The sequence below is a fragment of the Sceloporus occidentalis genome, unplaced genomic scaffold, assembly GCF_023333645.1.
Source record: "Sceloporus occidentalis isolate IW3139 unplaced genomic scaffold, rSceOcc1.0.p SCAF_103, whole genome shotgun sequence".
NCBI lineage: Eukaryota > Metazoa > Chordata > Lepidosauria > Squamata > Phrynosomatidae > Sceloporus > Sceloporus occidentalis.
The window spans coordinates 1041180-1064309 of NW_028317083.1; the positions used below are offsets into that span (position 1 = coordinate 1041180).

Below are 23130 nucleotides of genomic sequence, written 5' to 3' on the forward strand. Positions count from 1 at the left end.
TCGATGGGCCAGTTACGGCCCTTTTGCCCCATGGACTGGGAGTATACACTGCATTCAAAGACACTTCGTACCTTTAAGAAATGGAGTATTGGGATATGACATCATATCTTAGGGGACTCGTAATGAGTGATTGGCGGTTCTGCCCTAGGTCAGGCCTCGAGACAATGTGTGTGTCGGGGTGCGTAATACATCGTACCATCTTCATACATTGAATCGTTCAGAGCAGTGAAATCCTGGCTGTCCCTCCGCCATTCCTCCACCCGTTCATACTAACCTTTAAGTATCGCTGCCAGCAGAACCTTAGAGACATCACTCCTAAGACATTAGTTACGTGCTGAGATGGCTGGAGAAATCTCCTTTTTATTAGGCCTTGTGCTTGTTTAGCAACCTTCTCCTCAATAACATAAATAACTGATAACCCCTGATCCGCCCGTGTGGAGCCATTGAATGTCGGTGAATTCCACATATTAACTGCCCTTACTTTACTCCCTCAATAAGTGATTCCTGGGGGCATTTACAGCTTCTGTGGGAGGGTCTGACATGACGATCGGATTTATTACAGAATTGCCTATATTTATAGTGACCGTTTGATCTTTGCAATGATGATAAACCATGGCTAATGTTCTAAACACAAGAGACACAACTCGACGCACAAATGTGTTTTTAAAACTGTCCCTCTAATGTGCGGCGATCAGTCTGTGCTTTGTTGGCTGGAGTAGTCACCGACTACATTGAATGGCCTGTTATGGAGATAACCCCTGATGATGTTCCGTGGCCTTTCTCTTGGTTCTATAGGTGGAATGACTTCTTCATAAAGCTGTGATCTAAACAAGGAAGAAAAATGGCGTTCGTGCCTCCGCCGGGGCCGACTGTGGTCGATCAGACCACACTGATGAAGAAATACCTCCAGTTCGTTGCTGCGCTTACTGATGTCAACACACGTATGTTTCATGATTCCCCAGCAGCAGTCACTGTCTGACAATCTAACTCTATTTAATTTGTCCAGAGTCTTTGGAAGATAGTATGGAAGCCCCATGAAGCTCCCCTTTTTGATTTCAGTTTCTCCCTTAGGGTGTCGTTATCTTAAGTAAAATCTACCATTTCTGAGAGTTTCTTTACCTTTCCTACCAGCGGTGGTCCTTGTATTAATTGTTAGGAGGTTCCTTCAGTTCTGGAACATCCATTTCTTAAAATGCCAGAAGAAACACGAGATCTTTTAAGCAAGATGATGAAACTTTCAGTCTCGAGCCTAAAACATGTGGCCTGTGTGTACGTGTGTGCGTATGTATGTATGTATGTGTGCGTCTGTGTTTGTGGATGTACTTGCGTGGATGTGTGTGTTTATACAACTCACAAAGGGCACTGAGAGCTAAACTGATAAGATCTGAATCCAAGATGATGAAACCTTCAGTCTTGAGCCTCAAAGATGTGAGTTTTGTGTTGTGTGCAGGACGATATGCTTGTGGTGTGTGTGTGCGCATGTGGTGTGTGTGCGCATGAAAGTACATACAGCTCACATGTGGCACTGAGAGCTAAACTGATAAGATCTGATTGCTTCCTTTTCCTCCGTGTAAACATGTTCAGTGCTTAAGGAAGATGAGCGGAAACCTGACTGGTATTAGGAACAATAAACCTAAACAATCCTGACATCACATAAAACGCTGGCCTCTGTTCCAACCTCAGGAATCCCCTCCCTGTAGGATCTGTTACCGACGTGTCGTATTCTATACGGTGCACAATAGATATCTGAGATATCTATGGAAAGGAATAATGCCAAATAAATCAGGAGGGGTCCAAACTAAGTACCCCAGAGTATATACCCCCGCTGCTGTTTCGCGTAGATGAAACATTTGCATCCTCTGTTTTATGAGTGAAGATTATGTTTATTTTAACTGTATCCGGTGAAATGTACGTTTTTTTTTTTTTTTTTGGTTAATACGATGCTTTAGGATTATGTTTTAAGGAGGTTTAATGTATTGGGGATTTTTTCCCTCTACCTGTTCTGCTTCTAAACGTCTTTTTCCTTTCTTCTTCTGCCGTCTCCAGCTGATGAAACCAAGTTAAAAATGATGCAGGAGGTCAGCGAGAACTTTGAGGTACGCTCTTCAAGAAAGCCCTAAAACAAGGCTTTTTGCATTAAAAGGCTGAATAGTGAAATTTAGTGGGGTATTATAGCAAGGAAGAGACAACGGCGTTGCTTCTACTTGTTATGGCATGATGGTCTGTCGTGTCATTAGACATTTATGGCTTAGGTGATCTTCCCATGAGAGTCAAGAGCTGGGAGATATGTTTGCATGTCCAACAGTCTGATTACTTTTAAATGACTGGCTATTTTACATGAAAGCAGCCAGTTTTTGTTAAAACCGGGGGAATAACAATTCTTTTGGTCCCTAAAAAGACTGCCGCTGTCACTAAAAGCCCAAGAAAGACATTTTACTTATGTGAAGGCTGATAACCGAGTTTATATCTTCATTTTCTTCTAGAATGTCACCACCTCGGCCCAATACTCCACCTTTCTGGAGCACATCATCCCTCGCTTTCTTACGTTTCTGCAAGATGGGGAAGTTCAGTTCCTCCAGGAGAAACCTGCGCAGGTAATCCGAATACCAAGTAAACGCATAAAAAAGAATTCAGAAAGTCAAAGTTTTTGAATATTGCCGTGTCCATGTTCATTTAAGTCGCTTGTTTTATTATTATTTTTAGCAACTGCGGAAGCTGGTCTTGGAAATAATTCACCGGATTCCTACCAACGAACACCTGCGGCCTCACACCAAAAACATCTTGTCCGTGATGTTCCGTTTCCTTGAGGTATCGGCATGTTCTCATCCATCTGTTGTGTGTTAAGGTCACCATGGCATAGATTTATTGATTGTCACAAACGGTGGCTACCAAACTTTGTTTAGTCGATGTTCTGTAGGTGGCCGCCCGCGTTGGGTAACCCGTTTAGCGTGTTTACCCTACCCGCCTGTGCGTTTTTATTAACGTTGTGTTTTTCTGGTAGACGGAGAATGAAGAGAATGTTTTGATCTGCCTGAGAATCATCATTGAGCTGCACAAACAATTCAGGCCACCCATAACCCAAGAGGTAAGGGGCTCCCGTGGTTTCTACGATTATGCCAACATTGGCTCGGACAGGTCTTAGGGTGGCCACTCTCTAAATGTTAGCATCAAAAATCAGGAGTGACCAATTTAAAGAAAAAACTATTTTATGTTGATTTTTTTTTTTTTTTTTTATACATAAATCCATTATTTCACGTTTTGTAGATACACCATTTCCTGGACTTTGTGCGACAGATTTATAAGGAGCTTGGAAAGGTTGTGGTAAGTATTCATATGTTTCCTTTTGGTGTGTTCTATGCTTTCTTTATTATTATTATTTATTGTTTTATATAGCGCCATCAAATTCTTATGACTTTAATGCACTTTGTTATACTATGAAGCTTTGTAAGGAAGTCGCCGGTATTATATTCTACTTATGAATTATTTTTCTTCTGTCTTTCTTGTACCTCCTAAGAATCGCTACTTTGAGAACCCACCTGTGATCGCTGAGAACACCATTCCGTCTCCTGAAATGGTTGGCATGATTTCCACTATTGTGGTGAAAGTCAACCCCGAACGCGAGGACAGCGAGACTAGAACGGTAGGTCCAGCTTCTGTACCGTAGAGTCCTTCCATGTTCTCTGGCCTGGTTGGCGTTGTTAATCCTCATGGCAAACTATGTATTATAGACTGTGCTGGAATGTGCTAACATTAAAGGTGCTGTTCCACTTAGACAAAATTTTAGTTGCTCTGGCTTTGTAAGCAACTAAACCTCAGCAGATTTTTTTTTTCCCAGTTTCTATAGCAACAACCCAACCTTGCCTGCTTTTGCATCACGTGACAAGCATTCCCTACAAAAATTATGAATGGGGCCAAATTTTGCTTGAATAAAAAATTAATTCTGGGATGGGTTTGGGAATTCATAGTACTAGGTATGAGGTTTCTATTACTGCATTTAGTTAATAGGCAGAAGGGGCACCTTGAACCCAGAGGCTTTTACTGAAATGTTGGATGATGGTCTTTCTGTTCAGTTGGGTTTATTCTGTTGTTCTAAAAACGGCATCAGTTTTTTTTTTTTCTTTGATCTAAAATGTGTAGTTCTCCCCACTCCCCATGACGGTATCTTCAGACTGTGTGTGTATTGGGTGAATAATACAAATGGAAATCATTGTTCTGTTTTTCTTCTTGCAGCATACCATCATCCCAAAGGGCTCGCTTTCCTTGAAGGTTCTGGCTGAACTACCTATAATAGTTGTCCTTATGTATCAGGTAAGGAGGTGATATGTAGCTGACTTATTCGATTATTCCCAATATGTGTGTATATAATGACATCATGTCTCCGAGCCTTTAACTCTTTTTCCTCTGCCAGACATGATCATTTGCATAGAGTATCTCCCCATTTCCCAGTGGTGCTTTAATCCACCTTTTAATCTAAAGCCAATATTTTTACTTTGTTCCCAGCTCTACAAGCTGAACATACACAACATGGTGTCAGAATTTGTTCCGCTCATCATGAACACAATCGTGACGCAGGTTTCCAGCAATGCCAGGTAAGATCTGTACATTGTTTGTACTTTTCGTATTTTTCATCTGATTTCTTCCTGTGTGATGTCATTTTCTGATGTAATATACAATCACAATCTCAATGTTGTCGGGGATCATTAATAAGATCACTGAACTGTCTCTGTGTATTGCAGGCAGCATAAACTGTATAATAAGGAGCTCTACGCTGACTTCATAGCGGCTCAGATCAAAACCTTGTCCTTTTTGGCGTACATCATAAGAATTTATCAGGTAATAGTATCAGCGGTAACCGATGGAGTAAAATATACAGCATTAGAATGCGCTCGTATTGATTCATCTTCCGTCTCTGACTTCTTTTAAAGGACACGGTTTCAAAGCATTCTCAGCAGATGGTTAAGGGCATGCTGCAGCTTCTGACCAACTGCCCGCCGGAAACCGCACACCTTCGCAAGGAGCTGCTCATCGCTGCCAAGCACATCCTCAGCACCGACTTAAGAAGCCGTGAGTACTTTAATGCTTATTTTATTCTGTTATACGATGACACAGTAGGTCTACTATTAATACAATCGGGGGTGCGTTTGGAAAAATAGCTTATTAATATAGGTGAATAGATATAGACTGCTATCCTAATGCAAGATAGTAAGAGCGGGTTTCCGATCGCACTGTAGCAACAAATGGAATATCACAATTTGGTGCAATGATCCAGTTTTCATTTGTTGCTATGGTAATAAGACCACTTTTCAAACTTTGCACTGGAGCTTTGCATATAACCCTTGCTGCAATCGCATGAATGTTTTGGAGTTTTGCTACGGTTTATCAGCAACTCTTATTTGTTAACACGGCAGATTGAAAGAAAAAGAAATAACCTTGGTAGAGTTAACTTTTATTCCAAGATGTGTGGCTCTCTCCTCGTCCTGCGCTGTATGGCCACATGCTTTACATTATCTGTGTGTTATAACGATGGAAGTATTTCTCAGTGTATTATAAAGCTGTCTTATTCTTCAACTGTAGAATTCATCCCGTGCATGGACAAGCTGTTCGATGAATCTATCTTGATCGGCTCTGGATACACAGCCCGGGAGACGCTAAGGTATGGTTGAGTTTGTATAGACTACTCTGCTTGCCGAGTCCAAGCCATACGTTGAGTTAGGTTGCTTTTATCCGTTAGAGCTATTTGATGGTTCCATGTTTGCAAAGACCCATGCGCTCGTCTCTTTACTATCTTGCCGACAGGCCCCTGGCGTACAGCACGCTTGCGGATCTCGTGCATCACGTGAGGCAGCATCTCCCTCTCAATGATCTTTCCCTCGCTGTCCAACTGTTTGCAAAGAATATCGACGATGAATCAATACCGAGCAGCATCCAGACCATGTCCTGCAAGCTTCTCCTCAACCTTGTGGATTGTATCCGCTCCAAAAGCGAACAGGAAAATGGGAATGGACGGGATATTTTGATGAGAATGCTTGAGGTCAGTTTTGTAATCTATTTTCATTATTTTTTTTTAGATCAGATTAATGAGTTGTTTATTAAATACAGAATATATATATATATATATATATATATATATATATATATATATATATATATATATATATATAAAAAAATCCATGGGTGTATACTACTAGGGCATGGAGAAGGAGTTGTGGCACAAGTAGATGGTCACAAATGGGGTACATACTATAAAAGGTCCTGTGCAATTAGGTGCCGGGGCAGTCCTGTCACAGCCAATGGGCGTTAATATCTCTCTGCGTCTTTTCGTATGTCTTTGCTCTCTCTTCTCCAGGTGTTTGTCCTGAAGTTTCACACCATAGCTCGCTATCAGTTATCTGCTATCTTCAAGAAGTGCAAGCCGCAGTCAGAGCTCTGCGCTGCCGACACCATCATACCCAGCGTCCCCGCTGCCACCCCCAACAGCGCTCTGCCTGCCGCCCCCACCACTCCGCTCACGCAAGTGCCGCTCTCGGTGTTTGACAAGCAAGGGGAAAAAGACAAAGAAGACAAGCAGACTTTCCAAGTCACTGACTGCCGGAGCTTGGTGAAAACCTTGGTCTGTGGAGTCAAGACGATAACATGGGGCATTACGTCGTGTAAAGCACCTGGAGGTATATAGGACTCCTACCCCGTTCCTTCCCTTCGGTTGAGTGGCTTTTCCTTTCTTTTATTTCAGGACCTTTTTTTATTGCTCTTATCTTTCAGAGGCTCAGTTTGTACCCAACAAGCAACTGCAACCCAAAGAAACCCAGATTTACATTAAGCTAGTGAAGTATGCGATGCAAGCACTGGATATTTATCAGGTATTTCCATAGCATGTCATGTTTAAAGTGGATCTGACCCATGGAGAAATTTCAGATGAAGCAAATTTTTTTTATTTCTTGCAGTGTCCCTAATAGAAATAGATGTGTGTCATATGCCATTATTTTTATATTGTGACGTTTGTTTCTCATCAGGTCCAGATTGCTGGGAATGGACAAACGTACATCCGAGTTGCCAACTGCCAGACGGTGCGAATGAAAGAAGAGAAGGAGGTGTTGGAGCATTTTGCTGGCGTCTTCACAATGATGAATCCGTTGACTTTTAAAGAAATCTTCCAGACCACCGTCCCCTACATGGTGGAGAGAATATCCAAGAACTACGCACTCCAGGTATTATGTGTTCACTAACGAAGCACCCGCATCATATAATACACGCCGTAAATGACAAAAGGCGATTCGATTGCTACGATGGCAAATTGCATAAAAAGTCACAACAATTTAATGTCTTGATCTTTGCATCTCCTTACAGTTCTGTGGATAGTTCACAAATCTAAGCATTTAATACATATATTATAACATTGTTTCATCAACGGATTATATTTGTAATTATTTAAATTGTACAACAGAGTAGTTAAACAGGAGTAAACTTGCTTGCTTAATGCGCTCAGAGATATAGTAGTGTTGTTGCATTTTACTGTTTTAATATCTTATGGTTTAAACACAGAGTTAAATTTAATACAGACTGCTCCCTTTTCTGACATATTACTTCCGCACCAGGCTAGATAGGTCTGTAAGAATCAGACTTTGGGCAGAGGATGCTTTTCTCCTCCTTTTGTTCAGGAATGTTTAATTTGGGCAAGCTGCTCTTTTTCAGATTGTTGCCAATTCCTTCTTGGCGAACCCCACCACATCAGCCCTCTTTGCTACGATCCTGGTGGAGTACTTGTTGGAGAGGCTTCCAGAAATGGGATCCAACGTGGAGCTGTCCAACTTGTACCTCAAGCTGTTCAAGCTGGTTTTTGGCTCCGTTTCCCTCTTCGCTGCGGATAACGAGCAAATGCTTAAGGTAAAAAAGCCGTGACAAATTGGAATAGATGTTCACTTTTGTTTTTGGGGCGGTTTCATGTCCCAGATAGCCTCACCAAAGAGGAGTGCATATTAAAGCACTTTGAGTAGTTTAATATACATTCATTAAAAATGTTATGTTTATTAAGAGAATCTCTATATATTTTTCTAGCTGGTCTTTGGTTATTTCTGTACAGTGTATAGCATGAAGTCTGAACTTCACAATGCATATTGATCGTGAAAAGCCGTGTGTGTGTGGTGCCCACTGCTATCTATTGTCACAAGTGGTTGGTAGAGTATTTCTGAAGATGCATTACTGTCTTCTTTATCCTCAGCCCCATTTGCACAAAATAGTGAACAGCTCGATGGACCTTGCCCAGACGGCCAAGGAACCCTACAACTACTTCCTTCTTCTCCGAGCTCTCTTCCGATCGATTGGTGGAGGCAGCCATGACCTCCTGTATCAGGAGTTCCTGCCCTTGCTTCCAAATCTCCTGCAAGGTCAGAGCCTAAGTGCCGCCATCATTGTACCCTTTCTCCAGGCTGGTGTCTGAGGCTGCCTCTTTGACAACTTTCATCTCTTGTAGGTCTCAACATGTTGCAGAGCGGCTTGCACAAACAGCATATGAAGGACCTTTTTGTGGAGCTGTGCCTCACCGTGCCTGTTCGTCTGAGTTCCTTATTACCCTATCTCCCCATGCTGATGGATCCATTGGTGTCTGCTCTCAATGGGTCCCAGACGTTAGTGAGTCAGGGTCTGAGGACACTGGAGCTGTGTGTGGACAACCTTCAGCCAGACTTCCTCTACGATCACATCCAGCCGGTTCGTGCTGAGCTCATGCAGGTAAGGTTGATTATAATGGATATATTCCACTAGGGGGCAGTATTGGTTTAGTGAAATATGTACTATAGCTGGACAGTTTCTACTTCTATATTATAATTTCTATGTTTAATAGAAATTTACTTTTGTGTGCATATATATATTATAATAATTTTTAGATCAGTAAAGGTTAATCCTATTTTGAGCACATGACAAAGTAGAAAGTAGTTGACTGTTCAAAACACAAGTAGAATGCTCTTTCCTCAATTCTCAAAGGTTCCTGTTATGCATTCACTTGCTGCAGACACTTGGCAGCAAAGGGGTTAATGCCAGTAGCTTGCCACGCGGTTAAAGGGGTAACTTTTATTTAATTTTTTTGGATCAGGCTTTGTGGCGGACGCTGAGGAATCCAGCAGACAGCATCTCCCATGTGGCATACCGCGTTCTGGGTAAATTTGGTGGAAGCAACCGGAAAATGCTGAAAGAATCCCAGAAGCTGCAGTATGTAGTCACTGAGATACAAGGACCGAGCATCACCGTGGAGTTTGCAGACTGCAAAGCTTCTATCCAGCTTCCCATGGAAAAGGTGACCTACTAGTCTATAATCTCCCCGGTATAATGGGGTGTGAATGCTGATGAGTCTCCTCTGGTCTTGACAGCGCCTCGCTCTTTCAGACATATTTTATTCCAGCTTCTGATGTATGATCACTATGGATTGAAAGGCAATTTGCCACCCTAGATACACACCTTGGGGACCAAGGTTTTATTTCAGATCCATTAAAACCTATAAGCACTGCTATCCCTTTTATGCGAAAGCTAGGTAGCTGCCATGTTCGCCTATTGCAGAATATCTGTCTATATTATATTTTTTGTTGTTTTTAGGCTATTGAGACGGCCTTGGATTGCTTGAAAAGTGCAAATACAGAGCCGTACTATCGGAGGCAGGCGTGGGAGGTCATCAAATGTTTCCTCGTGGCTATGATGAGCCTGGATGATAACAAGCATGCTTTATACCAGCTGCTAGCACATCCCAAGTAAGGCTCATACGGTGTATTTATATATGTGTGACTGTATATACCGGTTGTGCGAATACAGCTTTGTATTCGGCTTTTCCGTTTTTGACTTTTTAAGTCATGTATTTCGCAAAAAAAAAACATTTTTCAGTTAAACATTTCCGCTTCATGACTTCTGTGAACCCAACTGCCCTGCAAACTCTTTCTTTAGTGAATAAACCACCCTAGAGAGTTGTCAGAAGAGTTTGCAGGAAAAGTTAGGGTTTTAAGATCTTTGCCCTCACTATACATTAGGACGGGCTTGGCTGGCCCTGTTTAATGTATAGTCCAATAAGTAATAGTTCTTCTGTCTCCTCGCCTATTGAATTATGCATTATACGGGGCCAGCTCTTCACACTGGAGCGTTCTGCAAGTATTGGCCCTTCATAATGAATATTTTGAGAGTGTTAAAACCACAACTCCTTGTAGTGAATAGACCCCTCTGTCGCTTGCTTGGTTGTGACCCACAAGGCAGCCATATTTACTTTTTTTTTTTTTTTTTTTAACGCGGATAGTTTATGCCAAAGATATTGGAAACCTTAAGGTTTAATCTAAATCTCACTTTTACATTACATTTTACCTTTTTTTTTTTTGTCTGCGTGATGGGTGTTCTTTAAGTGTGTGTGTGTGTGTGTGTGGGGGGGGGGTCCTTATTCTGTCTCCCAGTGTATTTTGGGAAGCCAATCTTTTCTAATCCTATTACTGCCAGTTGGGAGTTGAGCTCATCGCAAACACGATTTACCAGGCAAGAAAAGAAGCATTCGCCGTGGCATAAACATTGAAAAGAAGAGACGGCAGTAACCGCGAAACATCTGTCTGGGGAATGCAACAGCAAACATGGCCACAATCTGCTACTTTGTCTTATAATGCCTCATTCCCGTCTCTGGTGTTTTAAAGGTTTAAAGTATACGTTTCGCAGAATCCATTAAATTCTGTGATACATTCTTTAAAATTGGCTTCTTGGCAACATTTTAACCATCAAACAAAGCGCTGGTTATTTATAATGGCTGCGGGAATAAGGTGGCAGAGGGAGTGGAAGAGAACACATTTTTTATTTAAAGTAACCTGTTTTGAGGCTAAAATATAATGATCTAGGGGCAAAACCCGGCCGGATTCCTTCTGCCCTCTTCGCCAGTATTTTGTGGCCATTGGCAAGCATTATCGGGAAGAAGGCATTTTTCATTAAATGCATTTTCATCCTTGTAGTTTTTTGCAATACGTATTTGATCCCTACAGCTAGGAAAAGGCGTCTGGGGGTTTAATATCGCTTCCCGTAGAAAAAGAACGAGGCTCGTGGGAGCAGACATCAGGATACAACATTAAATCATTAAACCGGTCGCTGATGTCTTATTTTCCCACCAGTGTTCCTCTAAAGGGGATATCTGGTTCATTTAAATAGCTGTAGAAAACGACAAAACGTTCTACAGGTATATAGAAATATTACATCTTACTATATATCCGTTCCCTTCCTTATGAAACACATCATTCAATTTCATATCTTAAAAAAAAAAGTACAAAAGGTTTTGTAGAATATGAATACCTAGATGGATAAAAGCAACAAATGGGCTCTGTAAAACCAGACCTTCCATCAGGGTTGGTGAAGTAAGATCTAGATCGGCTGGTTTGTGGATAATATTTATGGCTGTTAAGCTCAATGGCTAATGCCGTAGTATGACTTTCTGCAGCCGTCGTAAGACTTCTTTCTCTCTTTTTCTTTCTTCTCTTTTCTCCAGTTTCACAGAGAAGGCGATCCCCAGTGTCATTATTTCACACCGATACAAAGCTCAGGACACCCCGGCCCGTAAAACGTTCGAACAAGCCCTGACCGGGGCGTTCATGTCTGCTGTTATCAAGGACCTGAGGCCGAGCGCTCTGCCGTTTGTAGCCAGCCTTATACGCCATTACACAATGGTAGCTGTCGCACAGCAGTGTGGTGAGTAACCTATACCTGCCTTAAAAAATTATTCACACGCATGCATATATATATATATATATATAATATGGGCAAGAAACCAAAATATTTAACTATTTAATGTCCCTGACGTCCTACTTTTAGGTAAATGGCTATTAAAGTACTTAACCTGACTCAGAGGAGGCAGCCCGGCCTTGCTCCTTCATGTTCCCACCTTTAGATTTTCACAGTTTACCTGGAAATCTCTATTCTGTGGTAAATGAGTTCTTTCTGTTTTGATGGAGAAAAGTTGGAGTGATGTCATTTTCAAGCGGTGTAAATTTATAACGTGGGACTTTTCGCATAACACGTCCAATTTGTAAAGCTCTTGGGTGTTGGCAGATGACGGGGAACTCTGAAACCGAAAGCTACGACGCAGGTTTCTGTGTCTGTGTGCTAACTACGCCTTAGCAGACGCTGGCCTTCTTTTGCTTTTACCATGGAGAGGGAACATGGTAGGCCCGAAAAAGTGATGCAGCTGCACATCAAAAGTATATCGCCATAGAGACCAATGGACTGGTCCAGTAACATTCTGCTGGTTGCTATGGTAACAAGCCTATACCTTAATCCTAGTAGTAACTTAAAAGTGCAACTGGGCAGATTGCGATGTGGAATTTGTTTTTTTGGTGATATTTTTAGCAATTCATAAAAAATGAACAAATAAGGCAATTTGTCGTCATGGTAATAGTTAAGCACAGAGTTATTGAACAGCACCCCCATAACTGCACCCCCCATTAGTAGGCCTTTAATATTTATTTGGGCGCTTTCGTTGTCCTTTAGGACCCTTCCTTCTGCAGTGTTACCAGGTTGGAAGCCAGCCGAGCACGGCCATGTTCCATAGCGAGGAGAACGGTTCAAAGGGGATGGATCCTCTGGTGCTCATTGATGCCATAGCCATTTGTATGGCGTACGAAGAGAAGGAACTGTGCAAGATTGGAGAAGTGGCGTTGGCTGTGATATTCGATGTCGCCAGCATTATCCTTGGATCTAAAGAAAGGGTACGGTTATTGGTGGCTTGTTGTGTACGACAGGCTCCTGTATGGGGTCAAAAAGTCTGAAAATGGACTTTACTTGGTGACATCATTCAACCCTTCATACATCATTGAGAAAACGGGTGGTCCATGCACCCGCTTTTTTAAGGTCACTCCTGCTTTATTTTGAATTCTATCTTGAGTGTGAATAAAAAGAAGCTTCACTTACCCATCCACCGATCACTTCCGGCTGCTTTCTCTTGACCCCAATAGTATCCATACGCACTGTTGGGATCCCATAGCATATAATGGACACCGCTGGCACCTGTACTGTCAGCGACCAGCTCCGCCTGCCGTGCCGCAGAAGAGAGCACACGTCAGAAAGCGATCAGCCGGGGGAAAGCGAACTTTTTTTTTTTTTCCCCCATATAGTTTTCTCAAGCGAAAAAATAGTTTGTTGGCATTTTAATTTGAATTCATTTGCGTGCCATTTTACATCTTCATAAATGATATGGTATATTTTATTAACTACGCCTGCTGACTCTAGTCAAGGGTGAAGCTTTAATTACGAGCTGAAATGTCAAAGCCTCTTGGTTTTTAATGAAACTCTGTAAATAGTCTGAGTGAGACGCATACTGAGTGCCGTGGGAGGGAGTGATGCATAAACATGGGCAATGTCCATACCAAGATCTGAAATTCTCATTAAATGAAACAATTCGACAGTTTTTTTTTTTTGTTTTTTTTTCTGTAATCGCTGAAATTAAAATGCGTTTTTCATTGGTTTTCAGGCATGCCAGCTTCCCTTGTTCTCCTACATTGTCGAGCGTCTGTGTTCCTGTTGCTATGAGCAGGCCTGGTACGCCAAACTCGGTGGAGTGGTGTCTATTAAGTTCCTGATGGAACGCCTACCTCTGATTTGGGTGCTTCAGAATCAGCAAACGTTTCTCAAAGCCCTTCTCTTCGTCATGATGGACTTAACTGGAGAGGTATTTAATATGTGCAGATTTCCGCGTGCCTGGCAATGCATTCTCGTTAGACCCTTGTGATCGTTCCGCGCCATGAACACATGCAGAGAAAAGCCTCGTTGTGTTATGGTGCATTGTCCTTTGAGTATCAATTTGCATTATTTTTTATTTTACGTGGGCTACTTAGGGTACTGAAAGCATTTGTCACTTACTTGGCTGTACCAGCAGCTTTAATATTTTTTTGTGCTACTCTGGCTACTTTTTTTTTCCTTTTTGTTTGGTTTTAAACCCCATAGCCATAGTCCGTATTTTTAATTTCATCGTCATGGTAACATTATAATGTCCACAGAATATATATATCCCTAGCCCTCGCAGAGTTGTAACTATTGATCATAGCCTGTCTTGTTGCCTTTTCGTGGGTAAATACCATAGAGTTGTGGCAAAATGGGGCATCTCTGTGGTGTTCAATACGGAAATGGCTTCACCCATCAAACTCCATGAGGTTAAAGAAAATAATAACACCCATTACCCTGGGCCATCGCTTGTGTGAATATTGTAGAGGCCCATTGATGGTGTGAAATCATAGAGGCAGATGAGAACCCATCCGCTCCTTCTAGTCTGTCCATATTTCTTGATTTTCTCCTTATATACTGCTACACCCCACATTTATAACCATTATATCCATTACTCCTCCCTTAACTATTCACTAACTCGTGTTTGTTTAGGTTTCCAACGGAGCAGTCGCGATGGCGAAAACCACACTGGAGCAGCTTTTAATCCGCTGCGCAACCCCATTAAAAGACGAGGAGAAAACAGAAGAGATCCTCGCCGCCCAAGAGAAGTCCTTCCATCATGTGACTCATGACTTAGTACGAGAAGTGACCTCTCCAAACCCCACCGTGAGGAAGCAGGCCATGCACTCGCTGCAGGTCCTCGCACAGGTGACCGGAAAGGGTGTCACCGTGATCATGGAGCCTCACAAAGAGGTGATCTTTTTACGCCTTTGTCTTGTTTTTTTTTCTTCCCACGTTCCTTTATTGACAGGATGGAAATATTAACCCACGCTTTCTTGCTTCAGGTCTTGCAAGACATGGTCCCACCCAAAAAACATTTACTTCGCCATCAGCCGGCAAATGCCCAGATTGGGCTGATGGAAGGGAACACTTTCTGCACCACCCTGCAACCCCGGCTGTTCACCATGGACCTGAATGTCGTAGAGCATAAAGTCTTCTATTCTGAGGTATCTTGTATGTCTGTCAGTGGCCAGAAACACAGAAGTGCTTTCACATACTATTAAAGATATTTAAGGCGTCACATTATAACAGATTCTCGGAAGCAAGCTCTTTAACCAGCTTAAGCAGGTTGCTTGATGTCTATTCCAATGGTGGTCACTGTCAGTGTTCGTGTACTTTATTCTCTGAACACATTTTTTAAGGTTGTAAAGCAAGTTATACATTTATTTTGCATTTTAGTCTCATCCATTGTCTCGGGGAACCCATATAAACAGTTACCCCCTCCTAGTTACCTATTTGATATAAAACAGGGTTAGAGCATTGGCGGCTGATCACATTGGCGAGGATGTCATGTATATTTTTGGCCATTTCAACCCGAATGTGAACTGGGACACCAAGTTCTTCATATAATTTCATTGATTAAAACGTACCTTTTGTATTATGGATACAGGTTTTTAACTGGGTAATCTTTATTGTTCATTGGGCCCCATTACGTATAGAGGTTGTGAGTTGTACCTTTTTTTTTTTTTTCCTTTTTAATATATATTCCCATGTTTTTAAATTTTCGTGTGATCTTAGAAAAAGAAAAAAAACGAGCTCTCATCCTTTCCGGATCCTTTAGACATGGAATAATGTATGGTTTCATTTGCTCCTGTTTCCCGGAACATATTGTGTGTATGTTGGCGATGGCAGCACGTTCTTTGGCAGTTTTGGGGTATTTGCACAAACCGTCTTCTCTTCCTTTCGCAGCTCTTAAACTTATGTGAAGCAGAGGATGCTACCCTCATGAAGCTCCCTTGCTACAAAAGCCTCTCCTCTTTGGTACCGCTGAGAATTGCAGCTTTGAGTGAGTAAATGGAGACCCGTTCCCAACAAAAGATAAAAACCTCATATTCTTTAGCACCCAGTGAGCCGTAAAATAAATATGAATTAGAGATGAAGTAAAGAAGTGGTTGAACCATTAGATCTGAGCTTGTTCCTTGTTGCTGATTGGTTCAGGCTGCCTTTGTAATGGTGGGGTAGGAGAATGAATGAGATAAGAAGCTCATTAGATAATTGTTTTAATACACTGATCTACACTCATTTGGTTATGGAAGAAGGTGTAAAGGTGACTGATTCTTTTTAATGCTTTAGGACAGGCTCTTTGTTGTAGATTTCCAGCTTGTTTACGCAATGTTCGCCGTGAAAGTGTTTGATACAAGTTTTCGTTATCTCTCTTGCAATTACAGACGCTCTGGCAGCTTGTAACTATTTGCCTCAGTCAAGAGAGAAAATCATCGCAGCCCTGTTTAAGGCACTTAACTCTACAAATAATGAACTTCAGGAGGCTGGAGAAGCATGCATGAGAAAGGTGAGGAGAAGACATCTGGCTTTACTGCCCAGTTTCACGTCTGTGTTTACCGTTCGCCGTTTATTGAGCAATTCCATTGATTTTCGTCTGTTGAGACCAACCTGTGGGAACCGCATTGCCTTAATCGGCAGAACGTTAACCTTTTTCAGCCAAGGTTAACACGCAGCAATAATGGACGAGGCTAACCGGTGTAGACCTTGTTTCCATCCCCGCTTGCATCTTTTTGACATTTTTAATTACTGTTATGTGCGGTAGTAAGGTCCCTGGACTTCTCGTGGGGGATAATAAGCTCTGTGTTTAAATCTCTACAGTTTTTGGAAGGCGCAACTATAGAGGTCGACCAGATCCACACTCACATGAGGCCGCTTCTGATGATGCTGGGCGACTATCGCAGCCTGACCCTCAATGTCGTTAACCGACTGACCTCCGTCACGCGGCTTTTCCCCAACTCCTTCAATGATAAATTCTGTGATCAGATGATGGTGAGAGATCAATGAACGTTTCACATTTCAAGTTAAGCTCTTGGGTGGGACCTTTAAATATATGTAGAGCTGTCATCGATGCGTTTGCATGAAAATACAATAAAAGTTAAACAATGTTAACACAAGCAAGACACTGATACAAAAGAAGAAGAGGGCCCTGCTCTTCCATGTTTACCTATAATGTGTTATAGCCGCTTCCAACTACGACATTAACAGCTGCGCTGTATTTCTAATCCATTTCCTTTGATTTTAATGGACACAATTTGCTTTTCTTTCATAAACAAGGACATTTCTAGGTGACCTCAGACTATGTAACTGTAGTGTACGTGACCATCACCGTGTCAAACATTTCCGTTTCTTAAAGCGTTATTGTGGCAAATCGTGAACCGTGCTCGATCTAATTGACATAAGATTGTTATTCTGATCTGCGACGCTCTTTGTTCCAACAGCAACACCTGCGCAAGTGGATGGAAGTGGTTGTGATCACGCACAAAGGAGGACAGAGGGGTGAAGGCAACGTGAGTGGCATTTACGTTTAATATGTCGTCTCCTTGAATTTCAGCGGCGTGTTAAATATAAAGGGCAAAAAGTGACGTTATAACGTCTGTTCTCCCGCCAGCCTGGCTTGGCGTCCCCTCTCCTGTGAAAAAAGCTTCGCCTCTTGCATGCAAATGAATTACACTCCAACAAAATCTATATATTAAATATAGAACAAAGCTCCTATCATGTACCAAAAATGCTATCTGCTTTTAAGTTAGGGCTTGCTAGTTGGGTTTGAATGCCTTTCCGTTAAGATGCTTACATTTACTTGCATAAAAAAAAAAAGTAAGATTGGTTTATAGGATAGCTTTGCCGATCCAATGACTTTTTTTGTGTTATTAAATTTAAATATTTAGCACCACTATTCTTCCCACGATAATCCAAACAGCAGATGGGTATATACTTTATATAAACTCCGCTGTAATGTGTACTCTTTCCTGATCCTAAGAGCAGAAGAATGATGGTGTTCTCTGTTCGGTGCTTCCTTTCAGTCCAGCATGTACACAGTTAAAAGGGCTCGTAACTGGAAAATGTCTTGTAAAACCTTAATGGTTTCGGCACTGGGCGGCTGACTTTAGACGGATCATAATGTTGGTGTTTAAAGTACTAAACAGACTGATGGAAGGCAAAAAAAATATTTTTGGGGAACAAAAGCTTAATATATTAATACACGCAGTTCGTATCCTTCCACCTCTTAAAATCTTACTGTAATCTTTCTTTGGTCCAGCCTGCCATGGAAGGGGTAGAGGTGAGAACCGGAGGAGTTGGTGTTGTTCATGGTGTTACTTTTATTCCCCCCCCCCGTTTTCGCCCTGGCGTTGGGTAGGAGACTGTAACGTGTTGTGACGCTGGCCACGTGATTTTTGTGACTTCAAGTTCTGTGTTCCGTCCTTAAATGTTTGTTTGTGCCAGGGATGCGGGCGATGCTTCATGTGTAATCCCTTCTCGGTAGCGGAGGGGGTGTCACGCATGTAGCTCCGAAGATCCTGCATGGGCTTGTGTCAGCGTCCAGGCATCTCAGCATTTCAGAGTTTCCAAATCGGTTTATACTAAATTTATACATCAAAACTCTTTATTATTGGCAAAGTTTGAAGCTTTTATGCCGAATTCTATTTCCCATGTCTAATTCAAAATTCAGCTCTTCCTTGGGCTCGCCGGTGAGATATGGGGTCCATGTAATTTTAGATTTGATTTTTTTTCCGCTTTGGCTGTAGATAAGTGGTTTCTTTCAAAGTTGCAGTTGTCCGGAAAATTCAGTTTTCTTGGAAGCCTTTTTAACAAAACAGTTTTGTCCATTGGAAAATCTTATCTTCCTGTCCCCTATGATGAAATGAGACCTAAACACACACGCAGATTGAATCAGGGATTCCTAAATGATTGGGGATTGCATTTGCAAAATGCAGATCTATTTTGTCATAAAGAAAAACGTTCTCAAATTGTAAAAAAAAAAATCCATCAAACTAAGTTATTTTTATTTTTTAATTTTTTTCAAACTTCTAGTTTGAAAAGATTTTATTTTTAAAGGAAAGGGGTGTTTTTGTGTCCATGCATTTTCCCTTAAGCTGTTTGTTTATTTTTTTTTAAATATTAACCATTTCTATCTTTTCTTGCTCTGTAAATAGGAGATGAAAATTTGCTCCGCAATTATAAATCTCTTCCATCTAATTCCCGCTGCCCCCCAAACCCTGGTGAAGCCGTTGCTCGAGGTTGTGATGAAAACTGAGCGGGCGATGCTAATCGAGGTATTCCTGCTTTTGATGGCTGTTACTCTCTTTAGTATCTTATAAAAGCCTAATGGAAATGTATCCAGACTAATGGCTCTTGACGTTCGCAGGCGGGAAGCCCCTTCAGAGAACCTCTGATAAAGTTTTTGACGCGGCACCCATCTCAGACGGTGGAGCTCTTCATGATGGAGGCTACTCTGAACGACCCGCAGTGGAGTCGAATGTTCATGGTAGGATTCTAATACAAATGGTGTAAAAAAGGATTGGCTTTTATATAATTAAGAAATATGTTCTATATTGAAAATTGCTCACATTTAGCCATAGAGACATTTAAGATGGTATAATACAATGATAGATTATGGGTATTATCAAGATTTATAGTGAGTGTATATGCGTGTGTGTGTGTATATATATATATATATATATAATATATATGTTGTGTTATTATTTTTATTTATATATTGTGTGTATTCATGCTTACATGTTGTAAAACCTTGGCGTGCCAGAGCGGATTGAGGCTGTCAATTGGTTAAAAGGGCTTTTTTTACATTAATCAGTAGTATCCTTTTGATGCATTTTTTTTCTCACGCTAGTTTTTCTTCTCTCCTGCTTGCCTCCAGAGCTTTTTAAAACATAAAGACGCCAAACCGTTACGGGACGTGCTGGCCGCCAACCCCAACCGGTTCATTACGCTGCTGTTGCCTAGCGTGACGCAGACCTCTGTCCGACCAAGTTCCCCCAGCACCAACACCATGCGTCTCGATCTGCAGTTCCAGGCTATTAAGGTAACTTGAAATCATCCGACTAAATGCTTTCATGCTTGTGGTTTCTAAATGGACCCAGCAAACATTTCTGGAAGCATGAACGGAAACGAAGAGTCTGTCTAGAGCAGCTCGCTCGACCGTTACACACATTTGTAGTTGGCGGTAATTTCCTGCTTAGCATGAATTATGGTAGTCACGACACTTCAGTGCTCGGCTTGCATCTAGAAATTGGTTTTATTTATATTGTTCATTTTCATGTTGCTTCCCTGTAAATGATGTATTTATAATGTCACATGCAGTTAGCGTCTGCTTATTTTTTATTTGGTTTAGATAATCAGCATTATCGTTAAGAATGACGACTCTTGGCTGGCAAACCAGCATTCGCTGGTCAGCCACCTGAGACGGGTTTGGGTGAGTGAAGCCTTTCAGGAGCGACATCGTAAGGATAACATGGTGGCATCAAACTGGAAGGAACCCAAGCTGCTGGCGTTCTGCCTCCTCAACTACTGCAAGTAAGAATCTAAGTCATAACTGACAATGAGGCAAACAATTGGCAGTGACTTTTTCCCCTCTTCTGGTTTTCACCGTCGGACTTGCAGGGATTGGGAAATGTCCATACACGGCCTGAAGTCATTTCTTTAAATGAGATATTCGGTCAGATTGCCATCACAAGGCCTGTTGCCTGCCCATTGGTGTATTGTCACGGGCTAGTTGGCTTCCGTATATTTAATATATGCACACCTATTGGCTTGGTGTGTGTGGTGGTTCAACTGCTACAGTGTTAACCACAGTGCTTTAAGATGAAGTCTTTGTAGGTTGACTGGTACAAGATTAAAAAAAAAAATCATCAAGTAAAGAACAGAAATTAAGGCTCCAAATATAATACACTAATAAAAAAAAAAAATCCCCAAACATTTCTATAAGTAGTTTTGATTAGCCAGTGCTAAAAGATGTAATGGTGACAGTTGCCCTTTAAATAAATACTACTATTTTCCTTTTCACGTGTAGGCGAAATTTCGGAGACATTGAACTGCTTTTCCAGCTTCTCCGGGCTTTCACAGGCCGATTCCTCTGCAACATGACCTTCCTAAAAGAATACATGGAAGAAGAGATTCCTAAAACCTACAGCATTGCTCAGAAGAGAGCGCTCTTCTTCCGCTTTGTTGAATTCAACGATTCCAACTTTGGGGATGAACTGAAAGCTAAGGTGAGATTACATTAGGACAGGGGGCTTTAAGGAAACATTGATTTTAGACTTTTGTGCACGCATAGCAAGTGTTGCAAAATCCCTTACTTGGGGAGGTAGATTAAACTTCTGTCATCTGTTGGACAAAGTTCTAGAATTTGCTCATGATAAGCATTTGGAAATCTCACCTGTTGTGTTACCTGGAAAATAGGGAAAAGAAGAAATGTCGGTGCGCTAAGCTAGTCACAGGCTCAAATAATACAAATGTATAATATAAGGCCTACCAAACAGTGTGAGCATGCTGCAAATACAGTGTATTGGCTGTACGGTATATACAAAAAAACAAGAAGCGCAGACAGTTTTTTTTGTTTTTTTTATTACCTGGAAAATAGCCTTGTTTTGTTGACATTGAGCAACCACCAGGTTTGAACGAGATCACAACCAAAAATCTGTTTTCATCGTCTTGCTTAAGTTACGTTACATTTGATAAGGATATTTAAAGTTCCCAAATGTTACTGTTGTATTGCATCATGGTAAAGTCCGTCATGGTGACTGTGATGTTGCTTGTTCCTGATTGTCATAAATAGTAACATTATTCTGTTACACTGATCAAAACACAATCGTATCATCCACGTCAATTGCATTGAAAATGGTCTTTTTAAAGTACAAGCTCTCCCTGGTTTACCACTTTGGTTTTCAGAAGGGCTTTCTTGCCAGAATATTCTGATTGTTATAGGTCACCATTCAAGGAGTTCACCACCCGGCGTCTGACCTTTTTGTTTTTATGACTCCCCACAGGTACTGCAGCACATTTTGAACCCAGCGTTTTTATACAGCTTTGAGAAGAATGAAGGAGAACAGCTTTTAGGTCCTCCAAACCCTGAAGGAGACAACCAGGAGAGCATCACAAGTGTATTTATAACAAAGGTAACAAATTAACCACCTTTCTAAATTTGAGTACAAAGTATCAAATTAAAGGGCACAAAAAGATAATTTTATCTTTTCCCTTTTTTCCCATTACTTATCGAATGTCCACCTTTCTTTTTTGTTCAACTTAGACTTTGGAGGTCTTGCTGTCTACAGTAGGCTGAGCTCTTATAGCATGACTGTTATAGCATAGGAGATATAGAGTGTCTTACTGTTTTTCGCAGTTTTACTTTAAATGTGCCTCAACTTTACAAACAAAAAAATCTGATTGTACTACTAAGGATTGTTCCAGGCTTGGCGTGTTGAAGCTTCATAAACAACCTTTCTGATTTAATTATTTCCGCTTGGTAGGTGCTAGACCCGGAGAAGCAGACGGACATGCTGGACTCGCTCAGAATCTACCTCCTGCAGTTTGCCACGCTTTTGGTTGAGCACGCTCCCCATCACATCCACGACAATAATAAGAACCGAAACAGCAAACTAAGACGCCTCATGACGTTTGCTTGGCCTTGTCTGCTTTCCAAAGCTTGCGTGGACCCAGCTTGCAAGTATAGTGGCCACCTGCTTCTGGCCCACATTATCGCCAAGTTCGCGATACATAAGAAAATCGTCTTACAGGTAACATTGTCTGTTGTCCAAAGTAATTTTGATTTGCTCTCAATTTTAACTTAAAGGGACTAATATGGAAGGCCTGTTTATGTAACTTTTTAATATTTTATTGCTTAAAGCTATTCTGAAATGTGGATGGGGCATCTTCTCATGTTCCTGTCTTATATCGGATACTAGGTGTTCCACAGCTTGCTTAAAGCCCATGCTATGGAAGCCAGAGCCATTGTACGGCAAGCTATGGCAATACTTACCCCTGCTGTACCTGCACGAATGGAGGACGGGCACCAGATGCTTACCCACTGGACGCGGAAGATCATTGTGGAGGAAGGTCACACTGTCCCTCAGCTGGTGCATATACTTCATTTAATTGTGCAGCATTTTAAGGTAGGTTATTAAGGGACCGTGCAAGCTATTGCTTTTTAGGCGAGTGTAAGAAGTCTTCCTGACTTCTCGCGTTGTGGCTAATAACACAGTTGTTGACGGCTGCCTAAAAAACGGTTTCACCTTTGGCCTTCCTGTTTTTCGGGAACATGTCCAAAACAAGAACTGTTTTCCATAACCCCTTTTCTTGACCCACAGAAAGGCAGCCTAAATGCGTGTGTAGTAGGGCTCCAAACATAAATATGAAATACAAGGCTACCCAAAAAGGGAATTCCAAAATAGCTGCCACAAAACA

The 23130-nt window shown here is 41.5% G+C and overlaps 1 protein-coding gene across 2 annotated transcripts in view; it reads left to right on the forward strand.

Moving 5' to 3' along the window:
• The first annotated feature begins 841 nt into the window (after positions 1 to 841).
• Positions 842 to 23130, forward strand: part of LOC149283505 (transformation/transcription domain-associated protein-like) — a 58442-nt gene continuing 36153 nt past the window's right edge. The window contains exons 1-39 of one of the 2 annotated variants that reach the window (XM_089497411.1): positions 842 to 941; positions 2047 to 2096; positions 2484 to 2594; positions 2704 to 2808; positions 3002 to 3085; positions 3265 to 3321; positions 3515 to 3640; positions 4231 to 4308; positions 4501 to 4589; positions 4737 to 4833; positions 4926 to 5064; positions 5575 to 5653; positions 5797 to 6031; positions 6347 to 6665; positions 6760 to 6857; positions 7011 to 7205; positions 7690 to 7881; positions 8216 to 8381; positions 8468 to 8724; positions 9086 to 9286; positions 9583 to 9734; positions 11486 to 11685; positions 12484 to 12701; positions 13463 to 13660; positions 14365 to 14625; positions 14718 to 14879; positions 15622 to 15718; positions 16101 to 16222; positions 16534 to 16704; positions 17154 to 17237; positions 18157 to 18204; positions 18870 to 18986; positions 19079 to 19198; positions 19589 to 19753; positions 20063 to 20244; positions 20741 to 20939; positions 21717 to 21845; positions 22197 to 22463; positions 22632 to 22838. In XM_089497411.1, coding sequence (XP_089353537.1) covers positions 842 to 941; positions 2047 to 2096; positions 2484 to 2594; positions 2704 to 2808; positions 3002 to 3085; positions 3265 to 3321; positions 3515 to 3640; positions 4231 to 4308; positions 4501 to 4589; positions 4737 to 4833; positions 4926 to 5064; positions 5575 to 5653; positions 5797 to 6031; positions 6347 to 6665; positions 6760 to 6857; positions 7011 to 7205; positions 7690 to 7881; positions 8216 to 8381; positions 8468 to 8724; positions 9086 to 9286; positions 9583 to 9734; positions 11486 to 11685; positions 12484 to 12701; positions 13463 to 13660; positions 14365 to 14625; positions 14718 to 14879; positions 15622 to 15718; positions 16101 to 16222; positions 16534 to 16704; positions 17154 to 17237; positions 18157 to 18204; positions 18870 to 18986; positions 19079 to 19198; positions 19589 to 19753; positions 20063 to 20244; positions 20741 to 20939; positions 21717 to 21845; positions 22197 to 22463; positions 22632 to 22838 — 5877 coding nt within the window. Of the gene's footprint in view, positions 942 to 2046; positions 2097 to 2483; positions 2595 to 2703; positions 2809 to 3001; positions 3086 to 3264; positions 3322 to 3514; positions 3641 to 4230; positions 4309 to 4500; positions 4590 to 4736; positions 4834 to 4925; positions 5065 to 5574; positions 5654 to 5796; positions 6032 to 6346; positions 6666 to 6759; positions 6858 to 7010; positions 7206 to 7689; positions 7882 to 8215; positions 8382 to 8467; positions 8725 to 9085; positions 9287 to 9582; positions 9735 to 11485; positions 11686 to 12483; positions 12702 to 13462; positions 13661 to 14364; positions 14626 to 14717; positions 14880 to 15621; positions 15719 to 16100; positions 16223 to 16533; positions 16705 to 17153; positions 17238 to 18156; positions 18205 to 18866; positions 18987 to 19078; positions 19199 to 19588; positions 19754 to 20062; positions 20245 to 20740; positions 20940 to 21716; positions 21846 to 22196; positions 22464 to 22631; positions 22839 to 23130 lie in introns of both variants that reach the window. The other variant, XM_089497412.1, reaches the window with a different exon arrangement.